At 42.2% G+C, this 21,327-nt stretch overlaps 1 protein-coding gene across 1 annotated transcript in view; it reads right to left on the reverse strand.

The window, feature by feature from the left end:
• SDK1 (sidekick cell adhesion molecule 1) overlaps nt 1-21,327 on the reverse strand; it is a 1,937,536-nt gene that overhangs the window by 130,376 nt on the left and 1,785,833 nt on the right. The window contains exons 33-35 of the mRNA XM_086940699.1: nt 19,212-19,347; nt 13,465-13,524; nt 9,674-9,775 (exon numbers count right to left, since the gene is read on the reverse strand). Of these exons, the coding sequence (XP_086796825.1) occupies nt 9,674-9,775; nt 13,465-13,524; nt 19,212-19,347 (298 nt within the window). The remainder of the gene's footprint in view (nt 1-9,673; nt 9,776-13,464; nt 13,525-19,211; nt 19,348-21,327) is intronic.

A 21,327-nucleotide genomic window follows, 5' to 3' on the forward strand; every position in this document is an offset into this window, starting at 1 on the left:
TGCTTCTGACGTCCTGTTTTTGACTGTGTGCTGAACTCTATTTTTGTTAGTCTTAGGACTTTGGACACTTAACTACTGCTGACTAGTGCTAAATGCATGAGCTCTGTGTCTAAAATGTTATATTCGATTTACTAATACGTCCCTAAATACAGGGCACTGTGTGCGCCCTAGGCCTGTAAATCACATGCTTCTAGTGGCCTGCAGCACTGAATGTGCCACTCACATGAGTAGCCCTGAAAACATCTCAGGCCTGCCAATGTAAAGCCTGTGTGGGGCAGTTTTAAACTGCCATATCAACCTTGGAAGTACATCTACTTGCCAGGCCCACGTTTTCTCTTTTTTCGGATGTAAGGCACCCCTAAGGAGTCCCAAGGTAGCCCCATGCGCAGGGGGCAGTGTACTTAAAAGGTAGGACATGTGCATTTAAGTTTACATGTCCTAGTGGTGAAAAACTGCTTAATTTGTTTTTCACTATAGTAAGGCCTAGCTCTCCCATAGGTTAGCAGAGGAGCTACCTTGTAACACTTTACACGTCTATGTTTCAATTAGGAGCTGATAGAAAATTGGGTTTAGGGTCTCTGGAATCACAATTTAGGAGCACACATTTTAGTGAAGGTGGTTCTTAAAGTGCAGGTCTGAAAATGCCACTTTTTAAAAGTTGGCATTTTCCTACTTTAACAATTCGGTGCCTCTGCCTGTCCCTAGAATACATGCCTGGGTTGGATGCCAGTTGGGCTTTGTGGATTTACTCTAGACAGTCACACACAAACGGAGATGAGGTGTGCCTTGCATATCCTGATGGCCCATCACAGGCTGATGGGTCTTCCTGAGCTAGAGTGGCAGGAGGAGTTGACACTTGTTATTATTGTTGCATTTCTTATATAGCGCCAGAATCGACCCCCGAAGGGGTATCTCCGCGCTTGCCTTGGGAACCCGTCCTGGTTTTTCCCTGTGAGATAGCCCCTACAGGGCATCCCCAAGGTGAAAGCCAGGCATCCCGCCGCAGGGGGGCCGTTGTGGAGATTAAGCAAGCTTAATGCCCAGAGTTGCATAGTGTGAACCCATGATTAGGTCAGGCACCGAAGCGAGAATTATCGAGTCCGTGGACATTTGAGCTCAACACCCTGCCGCGTCGGGAATCGAACCCTGGTCCCGGGTCTGACCTCTGCTTCAGGGTCTGCCTGCTCTAACCAGTGAGCCACACTTCTCCACACTTGCACCTGAATAGGCCTATGCCTGACACCACACAAAGAGCTGCAAAACCTCCTGTAGTGTGTCTGGAGCCAAGGAAGGGCAGGGCCTTGTACACTACTAAGGCCTTTCTTTGGAGTCTCCATACTTCCAAAGGCTGAAATGGGTATAAGTACTGGACAACTGACACTATATACACAGAACACTTCTGGACTGAGCACATTCTGTCAGGAAGAAGAACTGTTGTACTGCCAGGAGAGACTGCCAATTTGCTGCTTGCTTTGCTCTGTTGGCCTGCTGTCTGCTGCTAATTACCAGGGAGTGAGAGAACTGGATCTCTGCATCCTGCTTTCTAAAGTATTTCTAAGGGCTTGAGTTAAGCTTGCCTCCTTGTGGAAGTCTCAGAGCCATCAAAGACTTCACCTGCAGCACTGGGCTCCTCTGCTGAAAGCCTTACTTTGCCAAATGGTGCCAAATCCTTCTGAGCCCTTGGAAGTGAGTTTGCTGTGATAAAAAGAAGAAATCGTCACCTAAACTTCGAGTGTGACTTCGAAGCCGGCGCCGCTCTTTGACACCTAACCACTGCCTGCACCGAAGCCATGGTCCCTGCTCAAATCAATAACCGCAATTTGCTCCGCAGGACCAAAAGCCACAGCAGTGCCTCCGAAGATCCCGCGCAACATTAATCTCGAGCACTGCGTCACTGAAGTCTGTGACGTCTGACTCCGCTGCAGTATCTGTGGACCTGTGGTGTGATATGGATACTGTGAAGTCGACACCTCGCAGCTTGACCTTCGACCCCGCACCACCCACGAAATCAAGACCTCGTGCCAATGCTGCATCACCGCCCCTGCAGCCTGCAATGTTCCCGGGTGTCAGTGGCTCAACCACTCTGCACTGTCTCCAGGAACCAATGCCTCACTTGCTTCAGTGACGCTTCACCTACGTTGTGCAATGCACCGTCACAAGCACTGACATGCCAAAGACCTGATTAGTAGTAAGGAACTGCTGCCGCACTGGCCTCAGCAACACTTCACCTCCCTGGCACCCTGCAATGTCTTTGTTAGTCTACGTTTCCAAGGTACTGTAACCGAGGTCTGTATGACTCCCTAGTCCGCCTGTGCTCCAAAGCAGTAGGCCTGAACGTGTGGATTCAACTCCATGAAGTATGTTGAGATAGCCCCAACCAGAGCTATTGTAAGTCAAAGCGCTATAACTGCATTTAAAATTGCAATTCATATGTTGGTTTGTATGTTGGATGTTTGTTGTTTCAGTCTTGTTTTCCTCATATAAATATTGGCTCATTTTCTAAACTGGTGTGGAGTACTTCTGTGATGTTTTCACTGCGTTACTGTGTTTTTTTGCACAAATACCTTACACATAGCCTCTGGGGATAAGCCTGACTGCTCCGTGCCAAGCTACTAAGGTGTGAGCACAGGTTATCTTTGGTTTGCAACTTACTTACCTAATTAGGACTGCGGGTTCCTAACTGGTCAGGGTGCATATGTCTGCCAACCAGAGACCCATTTTTATCAGTGACATGCTATAGGGCAGATTTTTGCAGTTGGAAAAGTTAAGACCCAAGCAACAGCTCTAATTGGCATTTGATTTGTTAAATCCATGAGGCCTTTAACATTGCGCTACAGGCAGGCAGGTATTTTGCTACATAAAATCTCACAGATTACTAAAACAGTCAAGGGTTTTGGTGTTGACCATCCACTCTGACACACCAGATAGGTTTTCACTATGATGATTCCCATTAGGTACTACTGAGAGGGGATGTATATTGTTTTGCAAACTGTATTTTCCTACATATTAGTAATTAACTATATGTGTGAGGTCTGCCAGTTTGTGTGCTCTTGAATAGGCCTGTATTGGATATGGTATCAAGCCAACGGTAAAGGCAATAGACCTTACCAGTTTATTAGGAAACGTTATGCCAAGTGCCGTAGGTTTGATCTGTTTATTATGAAACATTATGACAAAGCCAGTAGGCCTGACTTCCTTATTCTGAATAGCAATCATTAAAGGCAATAGGCTTTTAAGGCTGGCTCGTTATTATAATGTACTAAAGTCTATAGGGAAGTACCTTCTTATAAGATACCTCACAAATTACCTTAGTAAGCAAAGGTTTTGGTGTTGTTGACCCACCTGAATAAATCGCGTGGATAGAGAATGTGCACTGTAAAATTATCATTAGGTTCTCTTAGGAGGGATGTTGGATTATTTTGATGACTGCAATTATGTGCATATTTGTAATGTTATCACAGTATACCTGATAGCTGCCTTGTGGGAAATTGTATGCCCAACACAGTAGGTATGGGTTGATTTTGCTGACAGGACAATGATAAGGTGATAGACCCGATTGCCATGAAAAATTACAATAAAGGCAGTAGTTCTAACATATTACATTTGAAAAACGTATGGGAAACTCAATAGGCAACTAAGGGTGAATTTGTATTACCTTGTATTTAGACCTACAGATAGGTAGTTTGTTACATGAAATCTCACAGATTACCATTGTAGGCAAGGATTTTGGTGTGATTTACCTCAGCTGACAAACCATAGGCACGGAAGATGTGCACTATCAGAATCCATGATGGGCCCTCTTGGGACAGAGGGTATTTTGCCTTGCCATCTGCAATTTTGCATAAATGTGTAATGTAATGACTGTATGCCTGACTGTTGCCTTGCAGGAAAGCTTACACCTAGTAAAGTAGTCGAGGCTTTGGTTATAATGACAAGCCAACAATAACAACTATAGGTTTGATTGATGCACTGGGAAAAGTATGCTAGATGCTACAAGACTGGTCTGTTTGATTTGAAATGTATAACAAAGGCAGTTCGGCTGGATTATTTATAGTGAAAAGCATTTGTTAAAGCCCATAACCCTCTAACACTGAATTATCACCACACTGTTACAGGCTGTAGATAGGTATTCTGCTATAGGCAATTGCTCAAATTGGGTGACTGGTTGATGGGGGTGTGAGCCCTGGTCAAGCAGCAACCACAATCCTAGTCAGGGTACGGCACAAGCAAACCTCAAATTAACCTGTGCTGAACTCCCTGGTAGCTTGGCACATAGCTATCAGGCGTGACTTAGAGGCAATGTGCAACACTTCAAACATTAAAACAGTGAAAACATCACACAAAAAAGGTTGCACACCAGATTAGAAAAATAGAGTTACATTTAATAAATAAAACAAGATCAAAACGACAAAAATCCAGTTAGTAGAACCAGAGATATTCCGTTTTAGAGATTTCAGTGAAAATAGAATCAAGAAGCAAAAGAGCCATCTGTGGTTATCTGGTCGTGCAAGAACGAGACAAAGTCACACATTCAGCACGACCGCGATGGAGCGCGATCTGGCTACAGGGACCCTGTTAGACCCACTGAACAAAGTATCTTAAATCCGAGTTGTGCAGTGTGGTGAGGATCAGAGTCAAAGATGTTTCATTCAGTCAAAGCAATGCGTTGGTTCCGAGATTCGGCGAGTCTAAGATGGAAGGTCCTGTGCAGTCGTCGAACACCCCAATTGACGAAGGCTTGCAATGCGAATTCCGGCGTAGATGATAAGTCACACAGTCGGGGCAATGCGCTGGTTCTGAGGAGATGTGAAGCTGCAATGTGGAGTCTGGCGTTGTCGTCGAGGCTGCTGTTGGCAAGTATTTTGTTACGTAAATTCTCGCAGATTAACGTAGTAGGCAAGGAATTTGGTGTTGGTGACCCACCCAAACAAACCATGAAAATAGAAGATTTTAACTATTGTTTTGGCAACTTTAATTTTGTACATATTTATAATTGTATTACTGTATACCTGATGGTTGCCTTGTAGGAAAGCTTGTGCCCAAAACATTAGGTCTGAGATTGATGTGGTGACAAGCCATTGATAATGTCTATAGACCTAATGTTTATAAAAAAGGCAGTAGGGAAATTCAGATGTCAAACGTTCACTAGAAAAACTATTTCCGATGCCATAGGTCTGAGCTATTTACTCTGAAACATAACGGCAAAAGCAGTAGGCCTTATTTATTTAACACATGTTAAAGCCAATAGGCTTTTAAGGGTGAATTGTTTTTGCACTGTGCTAAAGCCTGCAGTCAGGTATTTTGTTACATTAAATCTCGCATATTATTTATGTAGGGAAGGCTTTTGTTGTTGCTTGACCCCTTTGACAAATCTTAGGAGTAGAAGATTCGCCCTGTAATAAGTCTTGATAAAATCTCTTTGAAAGACTCGACAGGCTAATCTGACTGCTGGGATCTTTATATAAAAAGAACCATTAAATAATACATACACCCATAGATATGAAAGGGCCTTTGCGTCAGCCCTCTGTTGCCATTTTTCAGTCTGGCTGTCATTTACACTCTGCTTTTCATTCATGACAGCATAATACAAGGGGTAATAGTTCAGTCCACATCAGTCATTGGCTTTTTAACCATGGCAATGGCACCATTTTGTGATCACGTGTGCACATCCACCTCAAAATAAGTGTGTTTCAGTGCTGGGCTGGATTGTCAGTCCTTTAGTATTCATGTTTCTCCTTTTAAGAGTTCCCCTGTAACTTCTTAGCTTTTCCTCTTTTTATTTTAATTTTTGTAAGAGGATACTACAGCTTGCAGGTTGCTGCTTCCTGCTCATTTAACTTCTTATTTAATATACAGCGCACTGCATCCCGCGTGGTCACTTCCCCTAAATTTGGTGATCATTGTGGAATGCTATTGTCCACAGCAGTACTGGGGCTAAGAAAGTAGCCACGCTATCCACTATATGGAACCCACCCCTAGTGAGGCTCCTTAGACACCGAACAGGCATGCCAAAGCCTGAGGAGAGGCTCCAAACACACAACACAGCCCTTGCAAGATGTCTTCCCAGTGCCTCCTCAAGCCAGGCCTACCTACCCCCTGCATCAACCGCTGCACACTCTGCCTCACAGCGAGAGGACACCCGGGGACATGCTTGCATGCGGGACAATAACTGTGGTGGAAGGGACGATTTAGGGGATTGCAATGGCCATGGTGAGTTACAGCTAATTTGATTCGAGTTCATGCTCACATTTTCGGTTCTTCTATCCCACTGTCAATATGTTGTTGTGACATTCTGCAGTAAAAAAATTAAAAATATACTGGGCAGATTTAAACCAAACAAAGATTATTTCTATTGGACCAAACCACTAACTTCATGACAATAGTTATTGTCTTGTATTATTGTAATACCGCTGATAAGTTTGATTTGTGTTGATGTGGTTGCTTCTGTGTGGGTGTTTGATGCCATTACTTCCCTATGCCCAACATGAATAGGCCAATCAGGAAAAATGGACATTTCTATGGGATTCAGATTAGACAGAGAGCTAAGGGGGAGGGAGGATTCATAATGGGAAATGTGGATTGGATTCAAATAACATCTCCTCTTTGGTTCTGCTGACATAACCCATGAGACTGAAGGACGGCTAGTTTATTAATGCCTTCTGAACCCCAAGTGGGCTTTTCTGGCCCATTACACACATGCTAGCCATAATGTTTTTTTTTTATATTTGTTGTTTTCTTTTTTATATTTACATGGTATCACATAGATACTGTTATTTCCAAATAAAAATAGTTATGAAGGCACTCGATTACTTGTAATGTTAGTGGGAAGCAGGCCTCTTAGCCTGCACATTTTGTCTGAGGAAGGGGATTTTACATTAGGTCTCCACAATCTTCAGCCTTTATGGTTGCTAGATCGGATTCCTATTAGAAAGTTCATGTTTTCCGGCCATGGACAGAGCAATGGACACACAAAGGGCAACGATGAAGCCGAGAGATCTATTGGGATGAGTTTACTGCGCCATTGAGTACCGCACTTACCGTGCAAGTCAATAATTACCTGATGAGAAGAAAATCAAACTGATGAATTAACGTTTCGCTATTTTATTGGTTAAATTAATTAGATACACTGGAAGGTGTCGTTTGTTTACGCAAATTATATAAATACTTCACTTTTATGACATCATGCCTGTAAAATATACGGTTTGAAAACAAGGGCCTAGATGTATCATCGTTCCTATTTGTGATTTCTTAATAGCGATTTTTAGCGAATCGCTATTTAGAAATCGCAAAATGGGATGTATGTTTAAAATCGCTATTTTTTTGCGATTCCTTAATATGATTTATTTGCGAATTCGCAAGTTGCAAATTCGCAAATAAGGAATAATTTCCCATTCATTCCTATGGGCCAGGAGGCCCATTGGAATTATTGTGAAATACATCTCATTTTGCGATTCGCAATTTGCTAATCACAAAATGAGAATGAGTTCAAGGGTGCAGGGGTGTCTCAGGGACACCCTGCTGTACCCCTGAAATCAGAATTTGTGTGCATATGGCGCACATACATGCCCTATGGGCATGTATGTGCGTCATATGCCTCCTTTAAAAATGCAACATTTGGGATTATTTTAAGATTTCGCAAATTACCACCAACTTCAAGTTGGTGGTAATTTGCGATTTCTTAACCCAAAATCGCAAAATTTAAAAGTTTCATACATAGCATTTAAGGAATCGCAAAATTGCGATTCCTTAAATGCTATAGCAAAATAAGGAATCGCAAATTTTTGCGATTCTTTATTTTGCGATTTTTTAATGCATATCAAAACATGCAAAAATACTGTTTACGATTCGCAAAGGCCAAAATTCGGCGAATTTCGGCCTTCGCGAATCGCAAAAGGCTTGATACATCTAGGCCAAGATCTTTTGTGCACTAGTGACAAAGAAGCATGAAATATATATTAGAATTCATTATCAACTATGTGTAATTAATTTATAGACCGGGATAGCATGTCACAATCTTTTCATAAACCAAAGACCACACACACGTTTGCCGTCGTATTTTCAGAATGTCCTGTTGCCATGACTGCGGTCAATGATCTCTAGAATATTAATAGGGTCCGGGGTATAAAAAACTAATTTCTCAACCTATTCCACTCTATTTTACGAACCCATTGCACTTTCGAGCTCTTAAGGCCATTGAAAATTTAATAAAAATTGATCATTTCTAGCAACCCCTCTCACTTCCCATAAAGAATGCAGAGCCGCCATGTCCCCAGCCGGGGAGCACGATCTGCACCAGAAAGCACAGAATTGCTGGCCAGGGACAAGTTAGGCCGAAGCAAGGTTGAGATGGCAAAGAAGAAAAAGGCTCAAATACATTCTTGTCTTAATATTCAAATGAGAACCGGGAGCACCTGCTGATATATACATTTAATTACGACATTTCCGTGACATAGTAATAGCATAGAAATGCCCCCAATGTAATTTCTCCTAAACAATCAATTCAAACCTTTGTCTAAGAAAAGTGTCCACAAAAAACACTTTTGAGAAAAGCCTGAACATAAAGGTAAACACAGAATCAGAATAGGGGCGGAGCCTTTGAATCCATCCCTTGACGTCCTCTCTTTGTAACTTTTTTTACCTTCCCAGTGGCAGCTGTCACTGCTCCTGATTAGTAAATTTTTTTCAAAAGAACTAAAAAAAAAAAAAAAAAAAAAAAAAGGTAACTGAGCTCCTCCAGGACGTGAAGGTCATCATTGTCATCATCACCTACGGTGACAGCCATCACTCTCTGCTTCCCCTTCACGCTGGTAAATTTATCACCAGCTTGGAGCGGAGGATCACTCAGCGCGGTTTGCAGTTTCCATCAGAGCGGTGCGCGTCTCCGCCCACTGGGGAAGGCAGCCACAGGCAGGGAAATGAAAAGTTAAAAGGATGCACCGACTGAGGCTGATGCACTGGAGCTAAATTGTGATCTGGAAACCAATGAAATACAGACTTCAGACTCAGACCGCTACTTTTGATCTTAATAGGTAGAAAGAACCATTTTCCACCGGAAACAATGGAAATAATCCGGACATCCCTTGTACTTATTCAAAAATAAGGACGATCTTTTAAAAATGTTTTAATTGCACTGCTTTTCTTCCCTCAAATGTGTCACTAATCCTGGTCACGCCTCCATCTTACAAATTAGTGACCACTTCCTCTGCCTGACAACATCCCAAGTGGGTTGGTGATTTACAGGAGACCTTTCTTTCATCCGAGCAAAATGAGTCCTCTGCTAGTAATTCCATTAGGACTTGAGTTAATATCAGTTTCTGCATCGCTCAGAGCATTGCAGTCTATTCTGATCAAACGCCTGCGCTCGCACAGCTCGGAGGGCAATAAACCAACCAGGTGGCAGGAGAGTGTCCCTAGTGGGCCTGAGATAGAAGAAATACTACCAGGCTACTCGTGGTTTACAATGAAAACCCTTGAGGTGTACCTGTAACATCCTTAAGAAGCTACCATAAGAGAAAGGCAGAACTGCCATATGCACTGAAGCCTAATGCATATGAATTTAATGAAAGCCGCATCAAACTATTATATACAAATGTACCAAGGTGACGGGAAGAGGAAAAGCACTTTTGGTCCTTATAATGGCTTGCTAATTTGTACTCAGTCACTCTCAACCTACCAGCTTCTCCAACAAAGACTTCTACTGGCGTGCTGGCCGGGCTCTCCCCGATGATGTTGTAGGTCGTCATCACTACTTCATATCTCTTGTATTTCTTCAGATCTGGAAAGGGGCAGAACTTTGATTAATTAAAGGCCTCTTCTCATTCACAACTGTTTTTAAACTGCAGTGATGGACTTTGCTCTTCAGATATTCCATGTACTGTGTACTGGAGAAACAAGGTACAATGGGAGCATTTATACCTAGCAACCAGTAGGAATCCAACAGTCTAGCTCCAGGCAATCGGGGTAGGTCCCAATGTGTTAAAAAGTAGCAAACACCCAACGTCATCATTTCATCTTTACTTAAAAATAGAAGCTCGCTCTAAAAAACATAACTAAACATGAAGTTATTAATACAAAATAAAGATAATGAAAATCCTGACCAGAGAGGAGGAAATATAGGCCACTGCTGAAGAAAAGATGCAAGGTAGAGAACAACATTTTCTTTTGTTTTCCACCAGCAAGTTTTGACAGCTGGAATTACTACCCCGCCACGTAGATGACCGTCATCCCATCATCCTCTCACAGACTTGTGAAGCTGGTGTTAGTGAGTTCCTCTCCATGGACATACTCTTGGCCAACAACCCCCACCCCCACTTCACAAACACACAAATGTTTGGTGAAGCTAAGAATATATATATATTTTTTTTTTTATGTGGGTGTTAGGTAGAGGGAATCTACTTTTTGTAAGAAGTGTGTTATCTTAAAATATGGGACTTCCCTTGTAAATTCCCATCATGCAACCAATTCTTCTTTTCAGCCTTCCTCACAGGCCGACTTAACTCCACACACCTTCCATACTTCGACATAAGAAATTATTTTTTTGCCTCAAACTAAAGGCAATTTTAATGCCAGTATACTTACAGGTACTACTATTGATGGCAATGGAATCATAATTACACTGCTACTGGCATTTCCACTTCTGATACCGCCAGGGCTACTACTAGTGACAGCAATATTCAAAGTAATACCTTTCAGTATTATATCTAATGTTGGTACTACGACACCTACTGTTGATATTGCTGACAAGCCTACAGTTTCTACTCCTAGTTCTACAAGAATTGCTACTCCTGATACTACTATAGTAACTTATAATAATGCTAAAATTACAAGAATAAGTACCACTACTTTTATAACCAGAATTTCTATTACTGATTCTACTACTGCTATAAATACCACCAATAATACTGCTTCTACTAGTAATATGTTTTAGTATTTGTCAAATGCTAGTAATATAACTTGTACGCAAACAACTATTAATGGTTCCACTTGTATTAGAGCTAATAATATGCCTGTAACTAGCAGTAGTAGTGGTAGACGCAAGAGTTTCTACTGATGATATTGCCACAACTATTAGTCATAAAAGTAGTAAGACTGGTAGTGATTGTGGCAATTACGGTAGCAGACGTACTGGTCGAAAACCACTACTCACATCAATATTACATCTTCGTTTAGAACTAGTTACCAGCTGCAGATTTCACTACCACTTTTATTGTGGCACTTCTTATAGTAGTAATGGAAGTACTGCTTACAACAGCCTTTACAGTATGACCTATACCCGTAGGAATTTGATTTGGACCACCAGTAATAGTGTTATGGTTCAAATAATAGTACAAACATTTGTGAATTAGCACTGGACACATTTTGAATAGTAGTAGCCGTGGCCGCAGGACTTGTTATAATGTCACTAGTATTAATAGTAGTAACATTCTGACCAGTAGAAATAACTTGTATTGCATATGGTGGTGTCTTTATAATAGTTCTAAAGGCGGTAGTAGTAGAGGTTGGATACACAGTAGTGGCAGTATTCACAGTGGTACTAATAGTAGGAACTCTACAAATGGTGCCCGTATTAGTGGCAGCACATGAGATAGCACCTGAGTGCAGCTTTAATCCAGTAACAACAATAGTTTTACCAATACAGAAAACTGTAGAGGAACTGCATAAAGTAGTAACAGTGTTTATGTTAATAGTAAACACAATCCTCAAGTCAATTATCTTCAACAAATTCAGATACTACCTACCCACTAAGAACCTTGCCACAGGCACTGAAGGCAGAACTGCACCAAAACTGCCTCCTCACCACTGCACATTTCCTCACCACAGCACTCCAGAGATACCAAGCCACAATCATAAACCTCTCCAAACATTGTTCTTCATTTGACACATTCCTGTAAACTCTGGGTAGCACTGACCTCTAACCCCACTCCTCCAACGTTCTTATCCATAAGGCTCAGTATTGTGAGTGTTCCTAATCTAACTCTACATCACTTCATCTGTGCAAGGATTCTCACGTCACATTTAAACTCATTACATGACACATGGTCCTTTAACACTCATCTCTATCAAAACCGAACTCTATGCAATGCAAGCCACTGTGAGCCAACCCCCTCTAACATCCTTCAGGCCGGATCTACTCAATTTCTTCTTCTGAGTCGAAAATTGATATTTGATCGATGGATAAACAAGGTTTCCTTTATTTCTTGGATCCTAATTGACACCCGTCTACTTCTCAAGGTCTGCAGCATATGACCCACACCACACATTTCACGCATCTGGATCCATCGTAGGTAAGTTGTTGAGAGCAAATGAGAATACTGTAAAAGTTGCTTCTAGTGTTCCAACACACCTGCCTTCTATTTGAGAAAGCTCTGACCGTAGCAGCACATGGTCTTCACCTCACGTCAACAATCCACCCACGTCTACTACCACTGACTTTGAGGCCAGCTCTCTATGCGAGAGAGTCTTCCTCAAATGTACCTGTGTGGTTTTCAAGTCCATCCATGTACATGCTCAACACCTTTCTCAGAGCATGCCACTGCGTATCTATCATACCTCTCTTCTAGTGTACCTCTGCTGCTGGCTTCTATCTGATGCTTTTTCATTATAGCGAGAGGGGTGATGGTCAAAAGCAAAAGAAAACGTAACCGTTTACTTTCCTGCTGTGATGAATCTTAAGTCTGCACGTCCTCTGTCAATTCTTTCTTCAGTAGTTGAAGGAAGTTCACAAATGGAGGACTAGCTATTCAAGTTAATAGCTATTTAGGTTATGTCCTTCCAAACCCATGTCGAAAATAAATATAGATGATAAACAATATTCGATAGAAACGAAAACACTAAAAGTGAGAAGCAACAATCTTGTGATTATTTTTAAAGAGGGTGTCCCCTTTTATTTCTGGAGTTAGGGTAAGCAGGGAATGGTACTGCTGGAGAAGGCACGAATGGAGTTTCTCACAATGAAGTATTGCAGGCACCCACCTCTCGATAAGAAGCTCAACATTCAATTTCCTACATTTTTTTACTTGAATTTGGATTTGGTCGCCCCCCTTTTTCGTAAAACCTTCTGTTTATGCAAGGGAAGTAAAACCTGAACCTACGAGTGAACATAGATTCTATTATAAATTCTCAGAAGGATTGCAATTTTCTTAGACCAAATCAACCCACTCTGTATATATTGTGCAAATGTGCACTCACAAACTGGAATCCTTCCTCTAAGCTGACACCCAGCGGGAAGGACAGCGCGGTCATGAGCCGAGGGTTGGATGTCATACACATTAATATTGCCTGACATAAAGACATGGCCTAAAATTCCCATTGGGCGTAGATTTCCGGTATTAACTCCATTGACGATATTTAGAACATTATTTTTATGCCAGACGCTATTCTGAGAATGATACTTTGGTACCAGGCCAATCAGAGATGCAGTAGCGGGCAGCCAAAGCACCCTTAGGAAGACACAAGCAGACTTACGTGTTAATTCATACGTTGTTAATGTCGAGCTGCTGCTCGCCGTCTTGAAGCTGCTCTGGGCTGTTGGGAGGAAGCAAGGCAGAAACATTAGTACTGTGCAGGGAGATCGCCATGGCAAAGCATGCGCATTAGAGGTGAATGGACGCGCCGCCACTGGCGCCGCCGCTAAGCTTTATAACTCTGACGAAAAGGGCATTCAAAGAAATCCCATTTTTCTCTGACACTCATTATAAAGACACCGTTGTACATAGATTTCTGGAAATTTAAAAGGGCATTCACATCTGCACACCGCACAGCTTTAATATCACTTTCTACAACTCTCGAGATGTGGACTGCAAAGTGAGCTTGAGTAGGCTAGCAGCACTCTGAAGATGAGGGTGCATGCTGACTTGTGATCTGAGGCAAAAACACAGCCCTTCTTCAGGAGTTCTTGAAGAGGGGTGAAGGAGGGACATATATAGAAGTTTTTGTGCAGTTCTAGTTCTAGCCATTACATTGGCTCCCTACCTAGGAAGGTCACAGACCTCTCCATTGATCCCACCATCCAAAGACTGATCCACAAGAGCACACAACAGGTCCTCTGACGTCCATATAACTGCAAGAATGTGCTGCTGGAGGGATCAGATTGCAAGCAGGGGCAGGCCCTACTGAGTGCAACATGGTCTTTTCACCAGGGCATTTGTAGAGTGCGGAAACCAGGACTCTAGCTGCACCGTCTTCACTACTCTTACAAGGCTTTGGGAATTAGCAATATAAATACAAAGATCTGTTCATCAAAGGCTCCTCGTCTTGAGTATAATTATATAAGTGGAAGGGAGGGTTCCATCACTCCTTTTCCCATAAACACTCCTCACTTTCACCAGAGGTAGTGTCCTCCCACTTTACTGCCTACATTTTCTTTAAAAAGCTTTTACATGTGACAGTCACTTTACCCACCTACCCCCTATAAATATAGGGATGTACATTAGATAATATATTCAAAAAGGTTACATCAATCTATGTGTGAACCATAAGCAAAAATTGTGAAAGGACAAGATGGAACCTCACACGCACACCACCAATAGGGCTTGCTGATTGGTACTCACCAGCTATGCCCCCTTATCTCATCATCTTGCCTTAAATGAAAATGTGTCCCAAAAATGAGTGCAAAAAATACCAATGTGATGTGTGTATCACAACTACCACAAAAATAAGACCCTGTCAAAATAAATTTGAAATAAGTAGCACAATTACCAACTTTATTATTCACTTGTGCACTTATTCAAATTTAAAACCGGCTGCTTGTATGCAGACCACTTTGTACTGGGCCAACATGTTTCCTTGCCAACACTGCTTTAAGGCAATTTCGTCAGGGCAGTAGGGTCCTCAATCACCAATCATAGACACTGGTGTTGCTCTGTACAATGCCATGTGGGAGCCAAGGTCTCTCGTACCAGCTCTCCACTTCCTCACAGTGAGGGTAACTCCAACCGTGAGTCTCTCTTGTGGGCGTGTACTCTACTGTAGTGCAAAGTTTCAGCTCCGGGGCAAAACCCTGACAGCCTTGCCGCCTTCTCAACGCGGAGCGTGTTGGGAATTTGCCCCAAAACATCTCAAATAGGAAGATTAAGATACAATTAATACAACTAGAAAGAACTGCACCCTCTTAGCACTTTTACTAACAGACACTTTGATGTTTTGGGGTTGATTCATAAGAGTACGTAAAAGTGCGCCTGTAGTACTGCTTCCATATTCATAAATACTTTGTCATAACGTGTTAACACCTAAAATACAGGAACCAAGGTCGAGGTAGGACATGCAAATCCAAGCACAACAGGAAGTTAGGGGCTCAGGGGGAGAGGGCTGGCGAACAGAAGGGTAATTTTGGCAGAATCTCTGCTAGATAACAAGACAACGTACCTAACGTGTAATGACACGTTAAAAGTAAATTGACCTATAAAGGCAGAGTGACATATCCTGAGCTCAAAATGTAGACACGTTCTGCACTCCATTATATACACACACTAACAGAGCAATGCTTATAGTCTATTTCACTCCAAATGCCAATACACAATACAAAACAAAGGTGCTACTACGAACAGGACGCAAACATAGTACTTCCATACGAACACGTGGAAGAAGCTGGTACATGAGTTCCCGCTTGTGTGCACTCACTCACATGACCACTTAGTAGAGCAAAGAGACCTCCTTGTTCGTGATGTACAGTAGAGACAATGCGTGTGGAAGACAGGAAGGGCCCAGGCAGGCTGCTACCTGTGATGCACCATCATTAGACAGGGCATCGCTGAACATGCATCAGCAGGCCCAAGACACACTTTAAAGCAGTTTAAAGCCGCCAAGCTGCTCCAAATGGGCACCTCAAAGTTTGAAAAGCCCATGGACTGTCACTAAAGAGTTGATGAGGTTCTTCGTCTTCTTTAAGTGCAGTTTGACAATGTCCTGCCTTACAGACATATTTGCCATACAAGGACTCAGGCTTTTGAACCAAAGCCCTGACCATCAAGTTCTTGCTTCCTTCCTTTGGTAGTGCCTTATTTAGCAGTACAAAGGGCAGGGGAACCAGAACTAAAGGTTTTCTATTTGTGCGTTTCGGATGCACAAGCATGTCGCCAAGAAGTGCTGTGAATATATTAGGTACCTGATGCAAGCTTGCTTCGCAGTACAGAGAAGTTTTAAGGCATGGTCAAAGTGCCCTCTGGCCCGGGACCCCATACGTTTGATGGGGGCCCCTGATACAGCCAGCTCTGTTCTGCAGAGTCTCGCCCTGATGACCTTAAACATTCTTAAACAGATTGTTTAAATACTGCTTCCTTTATATTTTTTATGTGAGGAATGTGCCTGTCTATTACAAACATTTTGCAGAGAAATGTTGCATTTATGTTTCTTGCAACATCCATAAAAGGTTTCCTTAGATCAAAACAGGACCTCACATTAGAGGAATTGGGGGAGGGGGTGTCACAGAAATTGTTTGCAATAGTATTGGTGAGCTGCTGCTGTGTTACAATATTAAAAACACATGTCGGTATCCCTGAATATTAGATGTAACAACTTTAGAAGTTGGACAAGTGTTCCTATGCACTGTCACTGACCTGGCCAAAGAGTGCATGAGAGAGCTGAAATGGGATAATAAATTCAAATCTGATCAGGGGACCCAAAAATATGTTTGGTCCAGAGCCCCCAAAATACACTAGATGTCCCTGTCGCAGTTGTCAATTCACTACCGTCCTGGGCCTAAACAAATTCAGGGTCCCCCTAACTGTAATACAATGTGCACACTTACAACTGTGAACTTTGCCTCTTTGTGGCAATTTAATATGTGATGAAATTCAACATTTTGGCCATTCATCATCAACTGCTACACCACTCACAACTTTGACAGATCAGCACAATATGTTCAGAAACGTCCCCCTGCAGACAGCATGGCAGTACTCATGCCCTCAACATTATCGGCACTGCATTCATATTTCTGAAAAAGACGAGCAGCTAAATGTATGAATGAGTAACATGCTGCAACTCTCGTCTCCTCAAGGCACTGCATTCATAGCTTCATAAAGTGGAGTCGGTCGGAAAGAAAGTAAATTTATATAACATTTTCTCTATGACAGATGTGTAAGCGGATCCACTCTTTATGAAAGGGAATTTCAGGTTGGTTGATATACTGAACCTAACAGGTTGAATTTGGAAACAAAAAAATATGTCCTTGGGCATCTGGATCAGGCAGGGGCGTGCGGACATGGCCAAGGTATTTAACAGATCCTTGGAATCAGCAGAAGACAGTAATTGGCAGGAATACACCGTTGGTGATGTGTAGCTGGCATTGCCATGCAGATATGTCCTACATTTGAATACAATGTTGGGGGTTTGGGAAGGCAGTGGCATGTAGACACAGCTAACATGTCTTTGTGGATGTGGAGATGGCAGCTGCACACAGATATGACAAATATATAAATGAAGCCTAGGGGGTTTGCAGAAGACAACGTCAGCATGTCTTTGTGGATCTACAGGTGGCACACAGGTATGGCCAAATTATAAATACGACTCTGGGCATCTGCAGACGGCAGTGACATGCTAAACGAGCCTATGTTCTTTGGGCATCTGCAGAATGTAGTGCCATCTAGACATGGACATTACATAAATACAGATTTGAGCATCTGCAGAAGGTAGCAATGTGCATATAGAGCCAACATTTTTATTTGTGGCTATGGCTAATATATAAAAACAACGCTGGGCATTCATCGAAGACAGCGACATGCTAACATATCCAATTTGGAAAAAAAGTCCTTGGAGGACTGCAGTTATTTGCAGCATACAGCTATGGGACATGGGTAAATACAGATTGGGCATTTACCGCAGCCACCGGCAAGCAGATATGGACAAAATCTAGATATGTCCTGTGGGACTTGTGGCAGGTGGTGGCTTTTAGAAATTGCTGACATGTAAACACCACCGTGGAAAGCAATAACAGGTAGCGAGCGGATCATGTAAATAACAAATGTGTAAATACCGTCTTGTGAATTTGCAGCACTCAATTAAACCTCTTCTAGGTAGAAGCCATACACATCAATCTCCTGCCCTTCTATGCCCTTCATTCAAATTAACAGTGTGCTCGGAATCATCTGAAATCCATGGGCCAGATGTATCAAGGCTTTTGCGACTCGCAAACGGCCTTTTTGCATTTTTTCCAATGTATCAAAAAAATCGCAATTTAAGGAATCGCAATAATTTGCGATTCCTTATTTTGCCATAGCATTTAAGGAATCGCAAATTTTGCGATTCCTTAAATGATATGTATGATACATTTTTGAAGTGCGAATTTGTGGTAAGGAATCGCAATTTTCCACCAACTTGTAGTTGGAGGTAATTTGCGATTTCTTCTAATAATGCCCTATTTGGCATTTGTGAGGGTGGTATGTGACACACATACATGCCCATAGGGCATGTATGTGTGCCACATGCACACACATGTAGATTTCAGGGGTGCAGCAGGGTGTCTTTGAGACACCCCTGCACCCTTGTAATAATTCTCAAATTGCGATTAGCAAATTGCGAATTCGCAATTTGAGAATTATTGCACTATCATTCCTATGGGCCTCCTGGCTCATAGGAATGCATTGGAAATTATTCTTTAAATAAAGAATGATAAGGAATCGCTAAAAAACAGCAATTTTGTACATACATACCGTTTTGCGAATTCTAAATAGCGATTCGCAAAAAATCGCTATTTAGAAATCGCAAAACAATATCTTGATACATCTGGCCCCATATCTCCAAAATAACCCAATTGGTCACGTTTTCCATTGGTGTCGCTTAAGGGCTATGTCCCACCCACATACTCCCCCTTATACCTGTATTTCTATCATAAAGATCTGTGAAGTCATATCAGTGATTATCTGAACACCCAGACTTTTGTGTAAGTGATACAAGGGAGTATCATGTGCTAGTCAAGGCTTCGCTGACTCAAGCTACACACTGGATAACATTGTGGCGGTGCGGTGCTGCTGCGGGTGCCATAACTTGCTGAGAAGCTGAGCAGAAGGGGGCGGCCTTAACGCCACGACATCTTTCCGACGCGCGACCAGCCAAGCTGTTATCCTGCTTACACGTGGTCGAGGTGGAAGTGGCGGGAAATAAGGTAAACTGTTGTGTTTACCAAATGTTTCAGAATGTAAACAGACCGTTATGATCACTTTCTAACACTTTATTGAATACAAATTCCCACTCCACATCCAACTTATCCGCGTACTCACGATTTAGTTCCGCCCGTAAAGCCAGCGGGTTCTTTGCGGCCTTGGAGTCAGTCGCTGAGGTGCTCTCTGGCTCCAACTCCCGGTAATAAATTCGATACCCCATTAAAACACCATTCAAGCTCTCATCCTTTGGAGGCTAAAAGAAACCAGATCAACAAAACTTTGCTTGGTTAAAGGATCCTTGCGCTGAAATAACATGACGCGCAGCCCCTGTACAACTCTTCACCTTAGCACCAATTTAGATTTGCCCTGGATTGGCAGGGCTATTAGCGCGCCTCTCGCCCAGTGGCAGCGCTGGGTGAAACAAAGACAAGTTAATTGGATCCCATCAGAACTCAATAAATGCTTGCTCCCATGCAAGGTACAGAGTCAACTCCCACCAAAGCAGAACCCTCCATCTTAGAAATTTGACGGCTGTTGTATGTGTTCTTGTATTTTTTTTGGCAGTTTTATTTAGCGCTAACTTGAACCGAATCAGGTATGAGAGCGCTTTACATGAGCACCAGTTACGTTACATGAAGACAGAAATGCAGCAAAGTAAAAAAAAAAAAAATTTTATGGACCTCAGTCATTTACAACACAGAAGTATTCATTGAACACAGGACGTAGAGAGAGAGAATCACATTTTGGAAAGGTATTTCATAACCAGAGAGCGCAACTTAGCAGCAGCGAAATGATCTAAGTTTATGATCCTGTATACAATACATATTTTAAGCAGTTACCATCTGATGCTGCTATATTTTTAGTTTCGGGCCTCATTTAAAAAAATTAAAATGATTGACATCCTGTTATGTAGGAGTTTCATTTAGAAATAAATTGTATTTCACTGTATTTTGTAACAATTCAAACTGTGAACAGGTTTGTGGTAAGTACCCTCACGTTCTCGTGCCCGTCCGTTCACAATGGTGGATCACAGCTCCCAGATAAGAACTTCAGTACATTTTTTAAATACATTTGAGTTAAATAAACACCATGTCTACCATGTTATGAGTGATGTAAAAGAAGTTTCCAGCTACTATGTGGCGAATACATGAGTGACCATAGCGTCTACTCCACACAAGACTCCTTTTGAGCTCCTAACGGAACTAAAACCGCCATTGAATGCGGTTCCCTTGGTTAATCCCCCTGGACCGGAACATATACGGAACCCCGTACAAGGCTGGTCCACGTTCACCGATTGCGATTAAGGAATTAAATCCAACGCACTAAGACTTGGGTCCATCTCCAGGACGACCGAACACGATTTGAGCATATTAAGGCCAAATGTTTTAAACCAGGCAATTATATTAAATAGTCCTGATGATGATCCCGTTAATGTAGGAGTGTGGGATCGAAATGTCGACTTTCGCAAACAGTACTACAAATTAACCATTGTGTCTATATATTGTGGTTACCTTTGGATAGAGCTTGCTTTATTATGTAATAAAATGCAAGCCTCCACTGGCTCCAAAGTTATTGCCTGGTAATTCTTTCATTTCCTTTCCTTATATTCTATTCTTCTCTTCTTCATGTTGGGTACAGGATTGTGCCCTAATGTATTTGTTTTTGTTTTCACTTTTCATATTGACACATCGATTTAATAAATATTCCATGTCCGGCTGGACATAGGAATGAACTTTATAGTGCTTATTTAAGTCTATAAAACATTTTGTGTTTATCCTTTATATGCTTAGGACCAATGTTCCCTGAAATAAGTAAAAGAGGGCTAGACACCTCAGAAGCCATCAGTTTTTTCTAGTCCCCATTTGGAGAAAAGAGCACTGCTGTGAGGTTCTCTGCTGTGAAATCGTCTTTTCGCCCTCAAACGTTGGTCGTGGGTTAGAGTGGATATGGGCGTCCACAGCACCTAGCGAGGCAGGACTAGAAATGCAGATGAAGTTAGGCTGTATAATCCCAGTGGTCAATTCATCAATAATTAAAGTACGGGTCCACCTCTCCTCCCATGTGAAGGGGCTGGTTGGGTGGAACTCCTCCACCGATCTGCTTTCTAGCACTAGTCCATCTAGCTGTGTATCTTCAGTGATGGGCATTACACATGGGGCCTTTTGAACTCTGTTATAAACTACAGGAGTATGTGGTCCTATTCTGTTCATGTCAATGTCAGTCTCCAGAGAAC

Source organism: Lissotriton vulgaris, chromosome 10 (genome assembly GCF_964263255.1).
Source record: "Lissotriton vulgaris chromosome 10, aLisVul1.2, whole genome shotgun sequence".
NCBI lineage: Eukaryota > Metazoa > Chordata > Amphibia > Caudata > Salamandridae > Lissotriton > Lissotriton vulgaris.